Source organism: Hemiscyllium ocellatum, chromosome 9 (assembly GCF_020745735.1).
Source record: "Hemiscyllium ocellatum isolate sHemOce1 chromosome 9, sHemOce1.pat.X.cur, whole genome shotgun sequence".
Classification (NCBI taxonomy): Eukaryota; Metazoa; Chordata; class Chondrichthyes; order Orectolobiformes; family Hemiscylliidae; genus Hemiscyllium; species Hemiscyllium ocellatum.
In genome coordinates, this window is record NC_083409.1 from 34858541 (window position 1) to 34878819 (window position 20279).

Below are 20279 nucleotides of genomic sequence, written 5' to 3' on the forward strand. Positions count from 1 at the left end.
AACTGGTGGATACCAACATTGAGGAGGAGGGACAAGTGAGGACTGCAGATGCTGGAGATCAGAGTCGAAAAGTGTGGTGCTGGAAAAACACAGTCGGTCAGGCAGCAACCAAAGACAGTTGACATTTCAAGCTTGAGCTCTTCATCAGGAAACCAACGTTGACTGACTGGGAGACAGCCCTGACCTCTGCAGACGTTGAATATTTGGAATGACAACAGAAGAAGCTAGCAGAAACAAATAGGCTCAGTGAGCTGGGAACAGAGCCCAGTTAAAAAAGAAGCCAGAAAATAGTGCATCTTCTCAGCTCAGCATCTCCCTCATCACCAAATATTACTGTGAAGGCTGCTTCTGAATCCTGGTGCTCCTGCCTATCCTCAGACCCTCTTGATTCACTATAGTTTAAGAATCTCTTTGTCTCAGCCTTGAAGATATTCTATGACTCGGTCTCTGTGGTTTTCTACAAGTAGAATTTATTTGTCCTCTGAGAGACTTTATTCTTACTCATCTCCACTTTGATTGGGGGATGCCTAATTTGGACATTTGCCCACTAGTTCCACATTCTCCCATGAGGAGAGTCAGTCTCTTGACATCTGTTCAGTCAAGCCCCCCTCAGAATCTTCAGTGTTTTAATAAGATCACCCCATGTGGTTCTAAACTCCATTCAGTCCAGGCCCAACCTATTTTTTCACCAAACAAATCACGGTGTTAACCCAACACTTTCTCTATTGACACCTTCTCTAAACTGCCTCCAGTGAGGTACACTGATGCTTAGATAAAAGGACCAAAACTATACACAGTACTCCAATGCAGTCTCACTTGGCAAGATTTCCCTATGTTTTCCTACCAGCAGATAATGATACACCTTCCTATACTGCTACTTCCCTTACCGTCAGCATCTTTTCTTGACAAGGGCATTGTGTTTGTACGTTTCCAATTTGTTGGGATGTTTTCTGAAACTAGGGAATTTGAAAAAAGTGCAGGCCTTTCCTATGTGTGAAACTGTTTCCAAATTTCATTCCTCTATGGTCTGACTCAAGTTTCCCCCTTATCTTTGGAGTCCGTAATCAGCAGAATTACTATTTTAAAAAAAACTATCTGTTTCCTGTATTATTTTGTTGCGTTAATTCAAATCACTCCTAATTCATCCATGGACAAAATTTAACTTGCAAAAATGAAAAGCAAGCGAAGCCAATGTTTCAAATGGAATGTCACAATATTTTAAAAATTTGGCCAGTATTTCCAAACAAATACACTTTGTGTTTATGGCAGTGTTTCAGGAAACATTCTTCATGATCCTGTGGTGAAAGTTGATCTAGAAGATGTCACTGTGACTTTTGGAATGTATCTCTATCTCTGACCTTTTTCACTTGGCTGCCTTGATTATAATTTTATTTTGTTTTTTTCCCCTCAGTTCTTCAGAGCATTTTCAAAACCGCCATTCAAGGGAGAGGCTCTTAAATATGCTGGTTAGTAAATTTTGAGCATGGTCTATCTTCGCACTTCAGTTCCATTCTGTTCATCAATCATTTGTATTTTGCTAGCACTGTTTCCATAGAGCCCTTCAAAGGGTAGGTGATATGGTGGCTCAGGGGTTGGCACTGCAGCGCCACAATGCCAGCTACCCAGGTTCAATTCCACCCTCTGGTGACTGTCTGTGTGGAGATTACTACTTCTCCCAGTGTCTGTGTGGGTTTCCTCCTGCAGTCCAAAGATGTGCAGGTTAGGTGGATTGACCGTGTTAAATTGCCCATAGTGTCCAAGGATGTGCAGGCGAGATGGATTAACCATAGGAAGTGCAGAGACAGAATAAAAGGGGGTGGTAAGGGTGCTCTTCAGAAAGTCAATGTGGACCGGATGAGCCGAATGGCCAGCTTCCTCGTTGTGGGGATTTTGTGTTTCTATGGATATCTGCTCTGGGATATTATGCTTCTTAAATAGTCGGCATTTGTACTTGGCTGCATGGTGGCACTAACCTGGCATCAAGAAGCATCTTATTTCCCTCATTCTAGCCATTTTCTAATTGAGTTGCTGCACCCACACTCCCTCCCACTCCACTGCCTCGAAAGGATTTGCCAGGAGGAGTTTCCAGACTATCGGGTAATGCTGCACTTTCCGCCTCTATAAGACTTCTGTGGAACTCTTGGCATGTGACATTTGGCATCATGTTGGGTTCCGGGATGTACCAATCACTGGTGGAAGAGTGTGGGGTGCCTTATGCTGCCAATGTTGGAGCCAAAACACCTTTGGTGCAGCTCTTTGTTATGTTTGGATAGATCTTTGAAGATAAACTTAAGGCGCGACTAGGTATCAACGAATGGGCTAGGATGCCTGATTCTGAGCTGGAGACCCCATGTTCTAACGTTCCAATCCCCAACGTTCGTGGTGATGCCTGTGTTGCTCCATACAGCTGGCCGTGCATTCAGTCTATAGCAGTCTTGTTCGTACTTTGGTATTTTCATCTTTGAAAGAGACGGTAAGTGGAGGGCATATTAGGCAAGATGGTCAATTAGCCTGCATTTGGAGTGCTAAGTAAACATCAAGCAGAACAATAGTGCTCAAGAAAAGACAAACAGACCCGGAGATGGACAAAATATCAATGGTCTGGCATATCCAACTGGTTGCATCTAACCACAGGGTAACCTAGGTGACCATCCTCTGACTCATATGACACTCATTTGAGTTACTCAGGAGGAGCCTAAGTAGAAGGAACAGAGGAGGCTAGATGTCCTTGGACCAATCCTCACCATAGATATTTTGGAGGACTTTTACTGAAATCAATCCAAGATCAGGAAACCAGAGCTCCGTGCATTGCGAGGTGGGATTTCAGGGGTGGGGAGCTGGAGGAAGGAGAGGGTAAATCCCCAAAACCTGCCTCTGTGAAGTCAGGAGATCAAATGGAGAAATGGTGGAAACGAGGGCAACACTGAGATCTCGCTACTGACAGCCAAGAGAGAAAACCTGGTTTAACCATCCTTCCCTCAGGCCCAAAATAATGACTGCAAAGAAGCTGAAGAGACTGGGGAAATCCAGAACAGAGTTAGGCTTTCCAGGTTGATTTCAGGGAAGAATTCTTCCCACTCAGGGTCATGATGACCTGGAACTCACTCCACCTATTAAGGCTTAACAGTCAATGGAAATAGTGACAAGTCTGACTGGCACATTCTTATTCTAGCACATATTTTAAAGGTTCTGCAGCCAATGTAGTTAGGCGCACACCACTGAGAGTTTGAATAGCCTACTTGTACCTAGTGAACTGCCTCTCTGCGGTATCCCAGGGGTTTGAGAAAAATACGACAGAGACGTTGGAGGCCACTTTGCTGAAGATGTTCACTCCTTGAGAGCCTAGATGCCCCTCCCTTTCCAGGAGAGTTTGTGGAAGTGCCAGATCTCCATGGGCAAAAGGGCGACTCAGACACTTAGTCTGGAGAGGATCCTGATGATCTCTTGTTCACACTTACTGATCATTTATAGCAGAGATCACTGTCTGTCAATCAAGAAGGTGTGTTACCTTCTCTCCTCACTCTTTTCCAACCCATGCACACTTGAGGGCCTTTCAGAGCACATTTAACTTGAGTGTTCCAAGAAGACTTCCTTCAGGAATTTGCCTGCTTTATGAGCAAGAGGATTAAGTTGACCGTTTGCTTTCTGTTCAAGGTCAGATTCCTTTTGTGTAAGCAATTAGTCTGTGTTCTGAATTCCTTGCCGCTGAATCCAAGACTGAGCATGCAAGAATTGCACGTTTTTACAAGCTTATGCACACAAGAGAGGAGATTGGCTTAATCCTCTAAGGAAAAAGAAGAACTGTCAGGTTGATTGTGGAGACACATCAGTCATTTGCGTCAGTGGAATGCTGCCGCAATGTGGTGCAAAGCCAGGACTAATCCTGCTGTGCCAGAGAGCTTCAATGTCTGCGGATTGATGCTGGAGGCAACTGGGAGCCTGCCAGGAGCTTGCTTGCCTGCCCTGGCATTGCACACACATGCCCAGCCACACTGACAGGTGCCAGCCCATTTCCGTTAAGGCTGAAACTGAGGTAAAGTTGTCACCTCATTTCACCTTGTTCAGCTACGTCCAACTGAAGGGCAAAGAATGAAGCAAGTTCTAGTTTAAACACGAAAGAGAGTGTGCAGCCAAGCTCTGCTTTTAATAGAAAGAGCTCCTGCTGTGGCTCCATTTAAGGACTTTTTGTTCCAACACTCTTTTTGAGCGAGGGAGAGTGTGTGAATATTTTCCACTGGCAGACAGCAGCCAGTAGAGGTACGTAGAGACCCCAGTGCAAATGGAGACAATTCATTTTCCCCATTATAACCCAACATGCTTACTGTGTCTTTTTTGATTAGATTACCCAATCTAATTACCCTTCGGCCCAACAAGTCCACACCGACCCTCCGAAGAGAAACCCACCGCCCCAATATTTACCCCTGACTAATCCACCTAACACTACGGGCAATTCACCTGACCCGCACATTTTTGGATTGCGGGAGGAAACCAGAGCACCCGGAGGAAACCCACACGGACACAGGGAGAATGTGCAAACTCCACACAGACAGTTGCCTGAGGAGGGAATTGAACCCAGGTCTCTGGCGCTGTGAGGCAGCAGTGCTAACCACTGAGCCACCTGTACTGCCCGTGCCGTCTTCATGGGACCAGTTGAAGGAGGGATACTTCAGAAACTAACCATGACTGGGCTTCACTTTTTAGTCAACTTGAACCAAATGCAGGCCTGCTCACTAGGATTCCTACCTCTGGATATACTTCTGGAGGTTTCTGCACATACAGTCATAGAGGTTTACAGCATGGAAACAGGCCCTTCAGCCCAACTTGCCCATGCAGCCCAGTTTAAAGTAGTCTTAACCCCTGCCCCTAACTCCTTGCCTTGAATCCAAGCTCCAACCTGCCTGTGCCCACTATAAAGTGATCAGATTCTTTGAATTAATATGGATTTCGGTGCAATAGCACTTTTCCTCCTTCCCACCCCCTTCCAGCTCTAATCATTATATAACCATTAAACAATTTTTTCCAAAATTTATTTTTCTGAGGTCCTATGTTTTTTTTTTGAGTATGCTCACAACTATGTCCTGGAACTTAACCTTCAGTTGGTGAAGATTCCAGGACATCTCCAAAAGGTGACATCTCCAAATGCCTGACAGTCTGCATTTGAAAAAGAAAATCTGCTCTGAAAAATCAAAGAGAACAGTGGAAACTGGTTTGGAATTTCCTACTGAGCCAGAAAGGAGTGTAAGTGGTCTTCTTCTAGTGAGGAGTCAAACTTTGGGATTTAGTCACAGCATGTACTTTGCTGAATTGACCATGTCTGATTTGAGAAAGAATAAGGGAAGACATTGAATATCCAGCGGAAATGATTAGATTAGATTAGATTCCCTACAGTGTGGAAACAGGCCCTTCGGCCCAACCATTCCACACTGACCCTCCGAAGAGTAGCCCACCAGACCCATTTCCCTCTGATTAATACACCTAACACTACAGGCAATTTAGCATGGCCAATTCACCTAACCTGCACATCTTTGGACTGTTGGAGGAAACCGGAGCACCCAGAGAAAACCCACCCACAGGGAGAATGTGCAAGCTCCACACAGACAGTCACCCGAGGCTAGAATTGAACATGGGACCCTTGTACTATGAGGCAGCGGTACTAACCACTGAGCCACTGTGCCGCCCCCGAAACGTGTTGTATTGTCTCTCAGGGTGAATGTCTCTTCTGCGCGGCTTGGTCCTGCACTGGAGAGGGGCTAGACTCAGTGCCTGCACACCATTCATGTATTCAATTTCAGCTGGAACATTCAGTCCGTGGGCCAGGGAGAGAGGGAAATGTGTCTATGTCCCTCCCAGCTAGAAAGCACCTGTGTATGAGGGGATGGAGGCATCGTGGGACTGTCCCAAGCCAGACCACCAGAGTACAGATTGTGTTTGGACACCAGTTACAAAAGTATCAAAGGACCTCTTAGAACAGAACCAATAAAATAGTGTTCATGGGGCAGTGGGAAGTGGTGGTGAGGGAATTTGTGTGGGGCAGACAACGGGTGCAAATTTGTTCTGCTACTTGATGTTGCAAATAAATCGCAGGCAGTGAAGTGGAATTTTCTAGTGTTTAAAGTTTCGCATTCATGAAGAACCTCAGACATTGATTTTTGTCTGAGATTTCCCAAAGTTTATCTGTGATTCTGCCAAACACTGAACCAGTAATTGGCTGATTTTTCATCATCCAATGCGGTATTCTTGGAGACGATGCTCCCAAGTTGAAAAATGTCTGGACAGAAAGGAGGGGTATGTGGTTGATTCTGACTGTAGGGTCACAAACCTAGATCAGACACCTGGCCCTGTGGCCAGGACCAGGTTGTTGCAAGGTCTCTGTCTTCTTCAGGCTTATTGTAAGGCCAGAGTGCTGTGGGGAGAGCAGTTTGCGATCATAAGTGACTGAATGACCTCTGGAGAATGTGCTATAAGAGTGCAGTCGTCCATGAGCACAGTGCTGCAGACCTGGCATGGAGAGTATGTTGATCAGACTCTAGCTTTGTTGTGTCAGTCCTGTCATTCACACAAGGATGGCAATATGCTACAGCCAGCTGAGTATGGGAACCATACCTCCCACAGCCCACCACTGCCAGAGGGCGGCTCAGCCTTCAGTGTAAAGACCAAGCTCAGAGTCCGCAACCTGGATCCCAATAAATGAGAGATCAGCAACCTTGGCTTCTGACATTTGAGGAGAACAGAGTGCAGTGCCTTCAGGACAAGTGAGCGCAGTCAAAGACATCCATCTTTCCAATGCTGATGTCCCATGCCGTAATTTGCAATCTTGTTATGCAAATTGACCTTTACCCTAACATTGCACGAGGCTGCATTCACTTGGGCTATGAACTGGTCTTTTTGTTCCTTCTAATTTTTGCAGAGCATTCAAATGAAGTTATAGGAAAATCCAGCTCTCAGATGAGGAATTGGGTGGGGTGGTGGTGTGGGGACTTTGTAACTACATTCTCAGGGCCTGTAACTGGGTACCCAGGCAATGGTGCTCACTACTCAGGATCTGTAGTTGTAATCCGGCCGTCTGTATTTATCCTTTAACGGTCTATAATGGTCCTCTGGTGGTTTGCGATCATCCTCCTGGGATCTATAACCTCATGTCCAGGGTTTATAATCATATACCCAGTGTCTGCACTTCAGTCGGGATATTTTATGATTCCAGATCCTCAATATTGTTCCATGTTACCTGGGACTGTCAGAGAACCTATGGAATAAATCAGTCACATCCAGCAGGTTCATTCAACCTATTTTTAGTCAACTTGGATGTCACTGTTCTGGTGTGTACAATTTACTAGTGTTGGTGAAATGGAAAATACTCTGTAGTACTGGTGAATAGTAACAGACGCACAATGAGGGGGATCCTACTGAGTTAGATACCTTCACATCTACCTTACGGTCATATAACACCCAAAATCCAACATTCCCTTCAGATACCCCTGTTATTATCTCGCCCTGGTTGCCAGCACGTAACTGAATTCAAATTGTGTTTGACTTTGTACAGATTCCAAGTCCAGTTTAGTATCTCTACGCCATTACATCATTGACCTCCTGGAGCAACATGGAGAGGCTGAGTGGCCCCCAGACTGCCCCCCATTGGAACCAGCCAGGTAGGCATCTGCTTGAATTGAACTTGCATGAGGTCATTCCTAATGTGTATTCATAATTGTAGAGATTGAGCTGTATCTGATACTTAACCAGAAACTGGGGAGTTGGAGTGCTCTCCCCAGCAGTGATATCTACATCTAAATGAGGAATTGTAGAGAAGGTGGAAAGAAGCCTAGAAGTCTTAGTTTGTGAAGAATTTGCACATCATTTCTGCTCCAAGAAGCAAAGCAAAGCAAAGCAAAGATCCATTGGCACTGGAGGCAGTCCAGAGAAGGTTCATTAAGCAGATCCCAGGAATGGAGGGATACTCTTACGAGGAGAAGTTGAATAGTTTGAGCCAATATGCATTGGAGAGTAGAAGCTTGAGAGGCGACCTTATTAAAATATACAAGATTCTTAGGGGACTTGACTGAGTAGATGCGAAAAAGTTGTTTCCTCTCGAGGGAGAGTCCAGGAAAAAATGACATAATCTCAGAGAAAATGGTCACCCATTTAAAACGTCTCTCCGAGAGTAATGACTCTGAGACATTCTTTACCATAGAGACCTAACAAGACTATGTTGTTAAGTCTATTCAAGGCTGAGAGAGACTGATTTTAATCAGTAAGGGAATCAAGGGTAAAGGCAAAAAGACAGGACAGCAGAGTTGAGGATTATCAGCCATGGTCTCAATGTTTGGTGGAGTAGATGGAATGAGTGGAATAGCCTGTTTGTACTCCTTCTCCTTATTGTCTTTTGTACCACACACACATCCCACACTGTCCTGACTACAAAGAATCCCTGATCAATGCATGTTTGTTATCTGCTTATTCTTGTTTAGAATGCAAAGCTCATGAAGCTACTTTTAATAGTGAGTCAGGTCTCTGTAAAATCACTGGCTGGATTTGGACATGAGGAAAAGGTGAGGATTGCTGAGGGAACTGAAGGACAGACATATGCCTAGTGTGAGCTAGGACAGAAGTCTGAAATGCATGGCCTCTCTCATTTAGCAGTGCCTGCCACCACCTCCAGCTTTACAATCAACAAGAACTTCCATGCTATCCGGCGCTGGACTGCTCCACTCCTTGTTGCTGTATCCCTCCGCGTTTACGACTGTCCCTTCAAGGCCAGGGCTCTGAAACTCCCTGCTTAAATCTGTCTGCCATTCCATCTCCATCCTCCAGCCTCCAGCCTTATTTGACCAATCTGTTGATTACCTTTCTTATTATATCCTCCATTGGTTCAAAGTCCATTATTAACAGATTATAACCCTGTGAAGCAGTCCTTGGCATGTATTACTATGTTAGATTCCCCGTATGCTTTTAAAAGCAATAGAGTTGTGGGGTGTTGTGATTAAAATCAGGGATGTGCAAGAGCCCAGAATGGGAAGGAGCATAGCTATTTTGGAGGATTGTAAGGCTGCTGGAGATTTCAGAGATAGGGAGGGGTGAACCCAAGGCAGGATTTCAAACAATTTCTGAATTTCAAAGCTGAGCTGTCACTTAACTGGGATCCCATGTGGGTCAGTGAGCTCAGGGAGAATGGATGAATTAGATTTGGTGCAGGGTGGGACATGAGACTTTTGGGTGACATTGTTTGAGACGTTCCAGTAGCAAGATTGTCACTTCAGCAGGTTATTGTAGAGTCAGAAGCAATGATTTCTGTTGCCTCCTCCACACAGTTGCCACTGGTTTCTCCTAGGGATCTAACCTTGACCCCTTCCTACCTGGTATCGACATGCTATCCCTCAGCAATGTTATTTCAATAACACAGTACACTGTCAGCACCCACCTCTGCAGTCTAAAAAATAGTCACTTTGCTCACCTGACACTCCATTCTGGATATGCAGAAACATCCTGCAGGTAAGTGTTGGGAAGGCCAAAGCCATTGTTGGCGATCCCTTCACAAACTCTGTCCCTGAACTACCAACGTGACAGTGCATAATGCTGTGAACCAGACTGCTCACAGCTCTAGGATCACATTTGATTCTCAGATGAATTCCACCTCATGTCTCCACTCCATCAGTGAGTTTATTTCCATGTAACCTATTCAACTTTGTAACTATCACCCAAAGTCAGCCCTGCCTCTGCTCATTGACAGCTGAATCCTTCAGCCATAACTTTACCTATCTTCAGATCCTTCTATTCCAACGGCCAACCTCCCATAGTTTAACCTCAGAAATTCCAAATGCCATTGGAGCACATCTGCTGGTCTGACGATAACTAGACTTCTAAAAATGCCCATTTAACTTTCCATGTATTTTGTGGCCAGACATCTGAGACTGGCTGCCCCCAGATGCCTCCATCAGGCTGCTGTCTAAGCCTTGACACACCATGAATGAGATGAAGCCACACTTGCTGTGTTGCCAGACCCTCCCTTATAGATAGCAGCAAAAGTCACCAAGATTAACACAGAAAGCGGTTTTACAAAAGGTAGGATTTTTATCTTTTTTCTGTTCCTTTAACAGTATCATTTTATTGATTAATTGCAAATGTAATGATTTCTTTTTAAACTTTTAAAGATGTATGTCCAAGTCTTGATTTTGCTCTGTTAATGATGTGATGTAAATGCAAGTAGCTGCTGAAAGATCATTTACAAACATGTTAAGAATTTCCAATTGCCTTAGTCTGCAGCAACCCCTACTGGTCAATAGCAGATATTTCTGAATGTCTAAACTTTGCATTGCAAACCGAATAAGCGAGAAGAAATGGGGCATCAGACAGTATCCACTTGCAAAAAAAAGGAATACATGGCACGGTTAATTTGTACTTCATGATTTTTTTTTGTATTTATTTAAGTTTCGGCTGCATTATTTGCTTTTTGTATCCTTAAACTTTGCTCTCACGGCATCGCTGTCGTAATTGCTGCGCACAAAATTGTGAATGAACATAATCCAAAGAAATGCCAGTTGAATTTAGTCCTTTGTGAGCTCTGAAGTTTATAACTGAAACATCAAGTGAGCGTGAAAGAGGAAGGCATTGAGTTGCAGGATTAAAAGAGACTCTGCACAGTGGCAGCTGTTCATTCAAGGCTGTTCCATAGTAATATTTGATCGATATTAAAGAAGGTGGATTAAAAAGTTTCTTTCATATGATGTTTCGCTCTCACATTGCAAAGATATTGTTCTCATCAACTGATGATAACCCATTTTGTATTATCAAACACTGTTTTTGGTTATTTTATCCGTTCTGATATGACGGTTGTTCTGTTCCATTTCAGTATTGCAAGAGTTGTCATCTGTCACCACAGAGAAAGTAAATGAGGGCTTTTAGTAATGGTCCTTTAGACCATAGCAGGCTTATGACCTGCAATTTATTAACCGGAAGCATTTTTCATTGTCTTCTCCTGGACAGATGCTTTTTGTTATCCCTGTTGATTTCAGCACAGTAGGCAACCCAGGGATACAGTTTTTTGGGACACTGGTATAGCATCATCCAATGGTGGGATTGTGAGGTCACGCTGACCGTCATCTCCCTCCACCCTACCATGTCCTTCCACCACACCGTTCAAGATTCAGTACACCAATTTGAGTGAGGTGCTGACTATGGTTCACCTGTCTATGTATGCAGCCAGTAAATGGAGAGGGTGCTTTCTCATGGCATTTACTGCACAAGAGGAGGTCATTTGACCCATTATGTCCATGCTTGGGATCTGAGTCCCTTCACATCCTGATATGTTGACTGTCGTAGTAAATTCAGAAATCCCCACATTGATATATTGGGATATAATATTATGTTATTTTCACCTCTTCACTCCCTTGACTTTGTGACCATTAATCATAGTGTTAGTCCAGACTGTGACTGCAGGGATTTGCAGTCCTGTACTGAACTTCCAACACAATTTAACAATTGGAGCTGGAAACAGTGGGACATTTCTTAGTAATGTCATCTGTACTTCACCCCTCAGTCTTGGGACAACTGTGGGCAACAAGGTGCCTTTGTAGAATCACGGAATCATGCAGCATAACAAGAGGCCATTTGGTCCATCATGTTAATACTGACTTTGTGAGAGAGCTAACAATTAGACTCGATCCTTGGCTCTTTCCACAAAGTCATGCACGTTATTGCCTTTTTAAGTGGAGATCCGTTTCCCTGTTGAAAGGTTTCGACTGAATCTGCTTCATCTGCCCATTTGTGCAATGCATGCTTAGTTTGGCATGGGAGGGATGAGTTGGACAACGTTGCAGTGGAATTTTATAACAGTAAGCACATGGGATCTGAACCCTAGCTTAGGCTCAAATCTGACCATGGCCTAGGTTAGTTTGAGAGGGTGCCTGAAGAGGGAGAGGAAGTTATCGGCAAGGTTACAGAGTTTGAGGCGGAGGTCAAAGATAGTGACTCCGGTGTTTAACTGGTGGCAATCATGGTTCAGATAGCTTGGTCAAACAATATGACTGCACAAATGTAAAAGAAAGGTCAAGAGATTAGATTAGACTTACAGTGTGGAAACAGGCCCTTCGGCCCAACAAGTCCACACCGACCCGCCGAAGCGCAACCCACCCATACCCCTACATTTACCCCTTACCTAACACTACGGGCAATTTAGCTTGGCCAATTCACCTGACCCGCACATCTTTGGACTGTGGGAGGAAACCGGAGCACCCGGAGGAAACCCACGCAGACACGGGGAGAACGTGCAAACTCCACACAGTCAGTCGCCTGAGTCGGGAATTGAACCCGGGTCTACAGGCGCTGTGAGGCAGCAGTGCTAACCACTGTGCCACCGTGCCGCCCAATGTTGGACTTACATGGCAAACATAACACTTTGTCTGTGGATCGTCTTGCAGACAGGGCGATCAAAGAATTAAGGTTATGGATAGTTTGATCATCAAGGATGACCATGTGAGAACTGAGGGAGGAGCCATTACTAGGGATTCTCAGGTTGTGAATGGATTGACATGGAGTTACTTAGGTGCATTCAGCTTGGTGGGCGAGGGGATTGGACGGAGGAGCAGCACCAGCTAAACCAACAGTGTCTATCTTGAGGACAGAGAATTTCATGAGAACCTCACAGAATTGCTGTTATTGATGGGGCTGGAGGAGAGGGGTTTAAGGAGATCCTTGATCATGTAGAAAAGAAGTAGGTCCTTAGCTTTGCATTCCAGGATGACTGTAGTGTACTAATTAACATGTTAGAGAGAAACAAGACCTTATAGAGTGGAGCGCAGATCAGGTGACTTATGAATCATCTGGCTATGTGCCAGATACACTCAGACAATGGTGTCCTTTCTACTTGATAAAATTACGGGGGGGTGGGGCAGACAAAAGGGAATGGGAAACAATTAAACTTTTATTAGGGACATTGGCATTGAAGTGTAAGCATATTTAAGCAAGTCAGCACTGAACATCGAAAACCTTGCAAGGGTTAAGAGTAAAGTGCAGTGCCCTTCTTGGGCTAATATAGCTGTTCAGTGACTTATTCTCCAGCCCCTCAGCTCAGGAAATATTAAAAGCTGGAGGCGGGGATGGATTTTATATACAAAATTGTTTGAAATAGTTACGAATTAATAAAAGTCGTGAGAGAAATGAGTTTCAATCAGTAATTGTCTTGCTGATGTATTGGGTGGAAGGGCAAAGGTCAGCTGCGAAATTCTGAAAGGGGCCTACATTTGTCTGGGCTTTCAAGGTGTTAAATGGGCTAGCGGGAGGCGGAAGCAGAGGTTGATGTTTTAATAAATGGGGGTCGTCCCATGAGGATCAAAGGTCACGGAAGTCTCAGACAGGGGATATGTTTTCTTACTAAGGCACGATTTGACAGTCATGTTGAATGTGTGTGGAAATCGAGTGGGGTAGAGTCGCCGTTTCACCATCTGTCAATCGGATGACCCTAAAATTCCACCCTGGCCCTTTGCCACTGAAAGAGCTCAAGCTGGTGGCAGTGGAGAGGGTTGAGATTATTGCGTTTGTACAATCAGGAGTACACTCAGGTCGGTGAATTGAGTTCTCTAGTCGCCCCCCCCCGAAGATCCTACATTGAATGGATTTGGGCAATCTGCCATCCCATTTTGTGTGGGTGTACAACACTAACCTGGCTCTAGGATTCCCACTTTGAAGGGATCACAAGGCTGACTCACATGGGAAATAGGAATGGCAAAGGAATGTTTCTAAAATTCGAAAAGTAATCGATGTTTGGGTTAAAGCAGGTCATGGAGAGCAGCGCACACTATATTTAATCCATCCTGTGCCTGCTTTGGGAGTGCTAACACACACTGAGGTTGACAACAGCAATAATGTAAAGAACCTCTGACATAATACAGTGTCTCAAGGTGTTTCCCTATTGCTACATAAGGATATCTCTTAGAAATGTCAACCAAGAGCTTGGTTAATGAGGTAAGTTTCAACAAGTGCCCTGATGGAGGAATATGAGGGTGATTTGGTTCCAGGTGGGAACTTAAAAGCTTGTGGTCTGTGTAACTGAAAGCACAGCAAAGAGTAGTAAAATGAGTAAGACCAGGGATATTCAAGATGATTGAATGTAATGAGCTCAAATATCTTGCAGGATTGTGGGGCCAGAGAAAGTGACAGAGATGGGGAGAGGCAAAGCCATGGAGTGAGTTTAAAAAAAAGGTTGAACGTTTTAAAATGGAGTGTTTGCTTGCACAGCATAGATGGGTGAATGGTGTGAGGGAGGATCTAGGTAGCTGATTTTTAAGTGATCTTCAATTTACTGAGTGCACAGTGGGAGGCTGACTAGGTGACCATCGAAAAGGTTAGTCTGGTGGTAAGAAATGCCTGGTAGCATTCTCATCAACTGAGAGTAGAAATGGACAAGGTTAGGATGGTGGGAGTCACGGAGTCATATAGCATGAAAATAGACCCCTTGGTCCATGTTGTCTACTCCAACCAGACATCCCAGTCTGACCTAGAAGTCAGTGGTCTCAGTCATCATATAGACAGATAGTTTACAGTACATTTGCAAAGCTGCTACCTGTACTTGTATGAATGTATCTCAGGTTTGTTCCTGTATCCCATGCCTTGACCAGCCATATCTCAACATCCGTAGAGTCTGCTGTTGAGGGTAATGAGCAAGAATTGGTGCTCGAAACCTCACTGTCTCTATTTTAATTTGTCCCATGAATGGATCTGCTCTGACCAACAGGTTGTAGGCAAATAATGGGAAAGCTGACTTCTATAAAATGCATAGCTAACCTAGAAACTGGAAGTACACATAAAAGGGGAAAAATTAAAGGGTTACAGGAAAGAATGGGGAGAGTGGCGCAAATTGGAAAGCTGTCTGAAAGAGCTGGGGCAGACATGAGGGCTCAAACCCTCACCTCCTGCACTGTCATTCCATGATCGCCTTCAATTATATTTTTAGATTTGTTGCAGATTGACGTAATACTTTTCTATTTTTAATTAAGCTGAAACCTTAATACGTTTATGATTGTCCTTTCTTCCATTCTAGCATGGCAGAGGTCCAGAATTTCTTTGCTGTCAACAAGGTTCAGTATTTGGCACTGATTGTTGAAGAAGAGAGCTCCTACCTGGGGCGTGAGGTAAGACATGTGCTTGTAAATTTTAGTTGTTCCTGATATCCCATCTGGCCAGATGTTCATCTCAACCAGTAAGGTTCCTCAATTTGTTTCAATTCCAGATGGAATTCCACATATTAAGTTCCAGGTGAGGAGGGATAAAAATTGCTCTGTTTAGAGTTATTCCTGCCTGGTCACAATAGAGTTAAGTTTGAAATTAACTTCCCTTGCCTTATTCATATTTTCTCCCAGACCCAAATGAAGTTATATTTCAAAAGGAGCCATTTTAAGCGGGCTTTCTTGAGTTAACAGTGAGTGAATTTATTAATCACTAAACATGAAAAGAAATGCAACAGATGTCAAACACAGAATAGGAATAAGAGATGAATCCAATAAATAAATGTATTGAATAAAAGAGCAATCTGGGAACTGTTTGTGTGGAGACAGTAATTGAACATTGCACCCATTGCAGTGGTTGCCACATGTAACATTGACATTCGTAGTTGATTGATCAATTTTGAGGTTTCTGCCTTTATACGGTGACCAAAATACAGTTGTCCTGATTCCTTTCAGCAGTGACTAACCGGCAGCCCTGGGAGTGAGAGAAAGAGTTCCTCCACTTTACAGTACATGTAGTGTTTAAATGGCTATTCTCACAGCACACTAGCCCACATATTAGGATGTCAGGTCACTCACTCACGAAGACAAGTGTTGAAGTTGATTTTTAATCTCTATTGTTTGCATTTTCCTGAAAGGCCAAACCACACACACATTGTGGAAGAAATGTCTCACTGTTGGCAGTGAGAGGAGAGTGTGTGGTCAGTCCTCTTGTTATTTAGAGTCATAGAGATGTACAGCATGGAAATAGATCCTGTGGTACAACTTGTCCATGCCTACCAGATGTCCTAAATTATTTTAGTCCCATTTGCCAGCACTTGGTCCATATTCTTCCAAACCCTTCCTATTCATATACCCACTCAGATGCCTTTTAAATGTTGTAATTGTACCAGACTCCACCACTTCCTCTGGCAGCTCATTCCATACACGCACCACCCTCTGTGTGAAAAAGTTGCCCCTTAGGTTCCTTTTAGTCTTTCCCTTTCACCCTAAACCTATGCCCTTTCATTCTGGACTCCCCCAAGCCAGGGAGAAGACCTTGTCTATTTACCCTATCCATGCCCCTTATGGTTTTATAAACCTCTATAAGGTCACCGCTCAGCCTCTGATGCACCAGGAAAATTGTCTCAGCCCATTCAGCCTCTCCCTTTGGCTCAAACCCTCCAATCCTGGCAACATCCTTGTAAATCTTTTCTGAACCCTTTCAAGTTTTGCAACATCCCTCGGAGACCAGAACTGCACAAAATGTTTCAAATGCGGCCTAACCAATTTCTTCCTGCTGTGTTTCTCTTCCACTTTGAAGTTTCCTGGGCCCTTTGTGATATAACAGTCCCAAGAGCACTTTGCCAAATGGCCACTAAATTTACGCCTGCAGTCATTCCTTGGATGGGCAGACTTCATTTAAAACAGCAAGTGTTGGATTGAAACGTTTAAAATGTCCATGGTACTTTGGGTTTGATCTGTCTGTAAGATACATAGCACTGAAGCCCTGTTGGAGAGGCCTGTTAATCTTCCTTTGGGTGTCTGGCCATTACTGTATCAAAAAAAAGTGGCCAAAAATCTATGTTTTTGTTTAATGCAACTCAGTAACCAGTGTTGTGCAACAAATAGAACACATTCTTCAATTCTGCATCTTCCAAGTCAGGTGACTAGTGATTTTGACTCATTGCAATAAGAATGTTAGACTTAGAACTCTAGAATTATTTTTTGAAGAAAGATGCTACATAATGAATAGGATACAGTTCAGCTATTGACCAAGGTTATTTTGACAGCATTTCCTTTCTGATAAGTACAAAAGCAGCAAATGTTATGGGAGTACCAATAGAGATAAATCCTCCCCCAAGGCACACTGCCATGTTTGGATTATATATCCATGCGTACATGCCTGATTTCAGCACTTCATTGGGACGCAAATATCCTTGGAGAAAGTCCAAAGAATGTTCACCAGGTTAATTCTCGTGATGATGGGACTTCCTTCTGATAGGAGACAAGATGAACTCACTTTTAAAATTGCGTATACAACTGGGGATGGAGTTATGGAACAACACTCCCTCCGAGTACAAGATTAAAATTCTGACTAATTAAGTTCCAACAATACTTTTAAGCAAACGAATACTTTATTGCAAAAGGTCATTGATAAGGATTAGCTTGGGTTGTTTCCAATATAGACAGCATGGTAGCTCAGTGCTGTCTCACAGCTGCAGGGTCCTGGGTTTGATTCCACCCTCAGACATCTGTCTCTATGGAGTTTTTACGTTTTATATGTGTTGGTTTCCTCCCAGGTGCTTTGGTTTCCTCCCACAGTCCAAAGATGTGCAGATTAGTTGGATTGGCCATGCTAAATTGCCCACAGTGTCCAGGGATACAAGCTAAGTGGATTAACCATGAGAAATGCAGGTTTATAGGGAAAGAATAGAGGGGATGAGTGTGGGTGGGATGCTCTTTGGAGGGTCAGTATGGATGCGATGGGCTGAACAGCCTACTTTCACACTGTAGGGATTCAATGGTTCTGTATTTATTTGGGAATAAGGAATTTGGAAAGATGCTTGCAGTAAAGATAAGGAATGTGAAGAAAAAGAATCAGATAAGGAGGCAAAAATTAGTTCGCACTAACAAAAGAAATTGATAAAATGGCAGAACAAGTTTGATGGGTAAAATTGACTGATCCTTTCATAAAGCAAGGTGGGATATAGGCTCTCTGAATGATGACACAGATTTGATGCTGAGCTACATAGATCAAGAAATGCTCCATTTGCACTGAAATCCCAGACGCAATACAGGTCATTGTAGGACCACTATTGCTGGCCTCAACACTTAAGAAACTATAGAACATAGAATCCCTGCAATATAGAAGCAGGCCATTGGCCCATCCTGACCCTTCCGAAGAGCGTCTCATGCAGACCTACCCTTTCTCTGTAAACCTGCTTTTGCCATATCTAACCTACCTAGCCTGCGTATCCCTGGACACTATAAGGGCAATGTAGTGTGGCCAATCCACCTAACCTGCATATCTTTGGACAGTGAGAAGAAAGTGGAGGACCTGGAGGAAACCCACACTGACACAGGGAAAATGTGCAACCTCCACATAGACCTGAAGATGGAATCGAACCCAGGTTCCTGTTGCTGTGAGGCAGCAGTGCTAACAACTGAGCCACTGTGCCGCGATACACAGAGCCAAAGAAAAACAATCAGATCTACTTTCTGCTTAGGAAAAGGTAGTCACCACGTGAATTTCATTTCTTCGGGCAGCAAGGTTTGTCAGTGGTGGATTAGAAATTAAATGACGTTGAGATTCCTTTGTGAAGTACCCAAGGTCGTAGAAGCTGGGGAAAGTGAGGGGTGCAGATGCTGGAGAGCAGAGTTGAAAAGTGTGGCGCTGGAAAAGAAGAGCAGGTCAGGCAGCATCTGAGGAGCAGGAGAGTTGATGTTTTGGGTATAAGCCCTTCATCAGGAATGTCGGGGGGTGGAAAGGGGCTAGAGAGAAATAAGGAGTTGGGGGGAAGGTAACTGGGAAAGGAAAGGTAGATGCAGACAGAGGTGATAGTAATAGGTCAGAGGGGAGGATGGAGCGGATCGGTGGGATGGACAGGTGGGACAATTCAAGGGAATGGTGCTGATTTGAAGGGTTAGATCTGGGATGTGGTGGGTGGAGGGGAGACTAGTGAAACTGGTGAAGTCAACATTGATGCCGTGGTTGGATGGTCCCAAGATGGAAGATGAGGCATTCTTCCTCCAGTTGTCGGGTGACTTGGATTTGGCAGTGGAGGAGGCCCAGGACATGCACATCCTTGGTGGAGTGGGAGGGGGAGTTGAAGTGGTCAGCCACAGGGTGGTGGGTTTGTTTGGTGTGTATGCCCCAGAGATGTTCCCTGAAATGTTCTGTGAGTTGGCGTCCTGACCCCCAATATAGAGGAGACCACATCAAGAGCAATGGACACAGTAAATGAGGTATTTGAATGTGTAGAGAAATCTCTGTCAGATGTGAAAAGATTCTTTGAGACTTTTGATTGAGGTGAGGGGGGAGGTGTGGGTGCAGATTTTACACCTCTTGTTGCGGGAAGGGAAGGTGCCAGATATGGATGGTAGGTTGGGGAGGGGTGTGGACCTAATGAGGAAGTCACAGAGGGAATGGTTTAGGTGGAACACAGTTAGGGTGGGGAGGGAAATATATCTCTGCTGGTGGGGTCTTATTGTTGGTGGCAGAAATGCTGAAGGATAATGCCCTGCATCCGGAGATTGGTGATGTGGAAGGTGAGGACCAGGGGATTCTATCCTTGTTGCGGTTGGAAGGGTGGGGTTCAACAGCGGAGGTACAGGAAGTGGAGGAGATGCGCTTGAGGGCATTGTTGATTGTGTGGTCCTTGAAACAGTAAGCCATCTGGGATGTCCTGGATTGGAATTGGTCCTCCTGGGAGCAGATACATTATAGGTGGATGAATTGAAACTCTGAAGTCCCCATAGTAGAATGGCCTGGCAGTGTACATTGACTGAGCTTCAGTGAACAATAATTGCTGGACAGGGAGGCTCACCCAGTCTGGCCCTCCAAGGACAGTATCCAAAGGATCTGGGGAAGTTGGAGGTGTGTAGAAGATGAACCATGATCTTGGTGAAGTCCAGAACAGTCACAAATGATCAAATGGGTTTTTCCAGATTCCATAGCTTTTGTTCTGATGTTCAGGAAGAGCGCATTGGAATTGGAGACCACCATTGAGAATCAGATATTATTATTGGTGTTAGGACACAGGGCTAACAAGCCAAACCAAATCAGCCTCACTATCACTGGATTTGCAGCTAAGTGAAATTGAAACATTCAATGACCCTCAAAATTGCTCTGTTGTTCCAAACCAGAATTTACAAATAACAGGTCAAGTTCATAACTTAAACACGAATTAGCAATTTATTATTAAGATTTAAACTTTAGCAAAACATAGATAGACCCTGATTAGGTTGCTTTGTAGTTTATGTTCTAGCCCCAATTTTCTTCGAATATAAGCCTTCACAGACAGACAAATACAATTAAGGGAGAAATTGGAAAGGAAAATATCAAGATTGTAATTTGCCAATTTGATA

At 44.1% G+C, this 20279-nt stretch overlaps 1 protein-coding gene across 2 annotated transcripts in view; it reads left to right on the top strand.

The window, feature by feature from the left end:
• lhx4 (LIM homeobox 4) overlaps positions 1–20279 on the top strand; it is a 288742-nt gene that overhangs the window by 42998 nt on the left and 225465 nt on the right. For both annotated transcript variants that reach the window (XM_060830122.1, XM_060830121.1), the window contains exons 3-5: positions 1412–1466; positions 7541–7646; positions 15026–15116. In XM_060830122.1, the coding sequence (XP_060686105.1) occupies positions 1412–1466; positions 7541–7646; positions 15026–15116 (252 nt within the window). The remainder of the gene's footprint in view (positions 1–1411; positions 1467–7540; positions 7647–15025; positions 15117–20279) is intronic.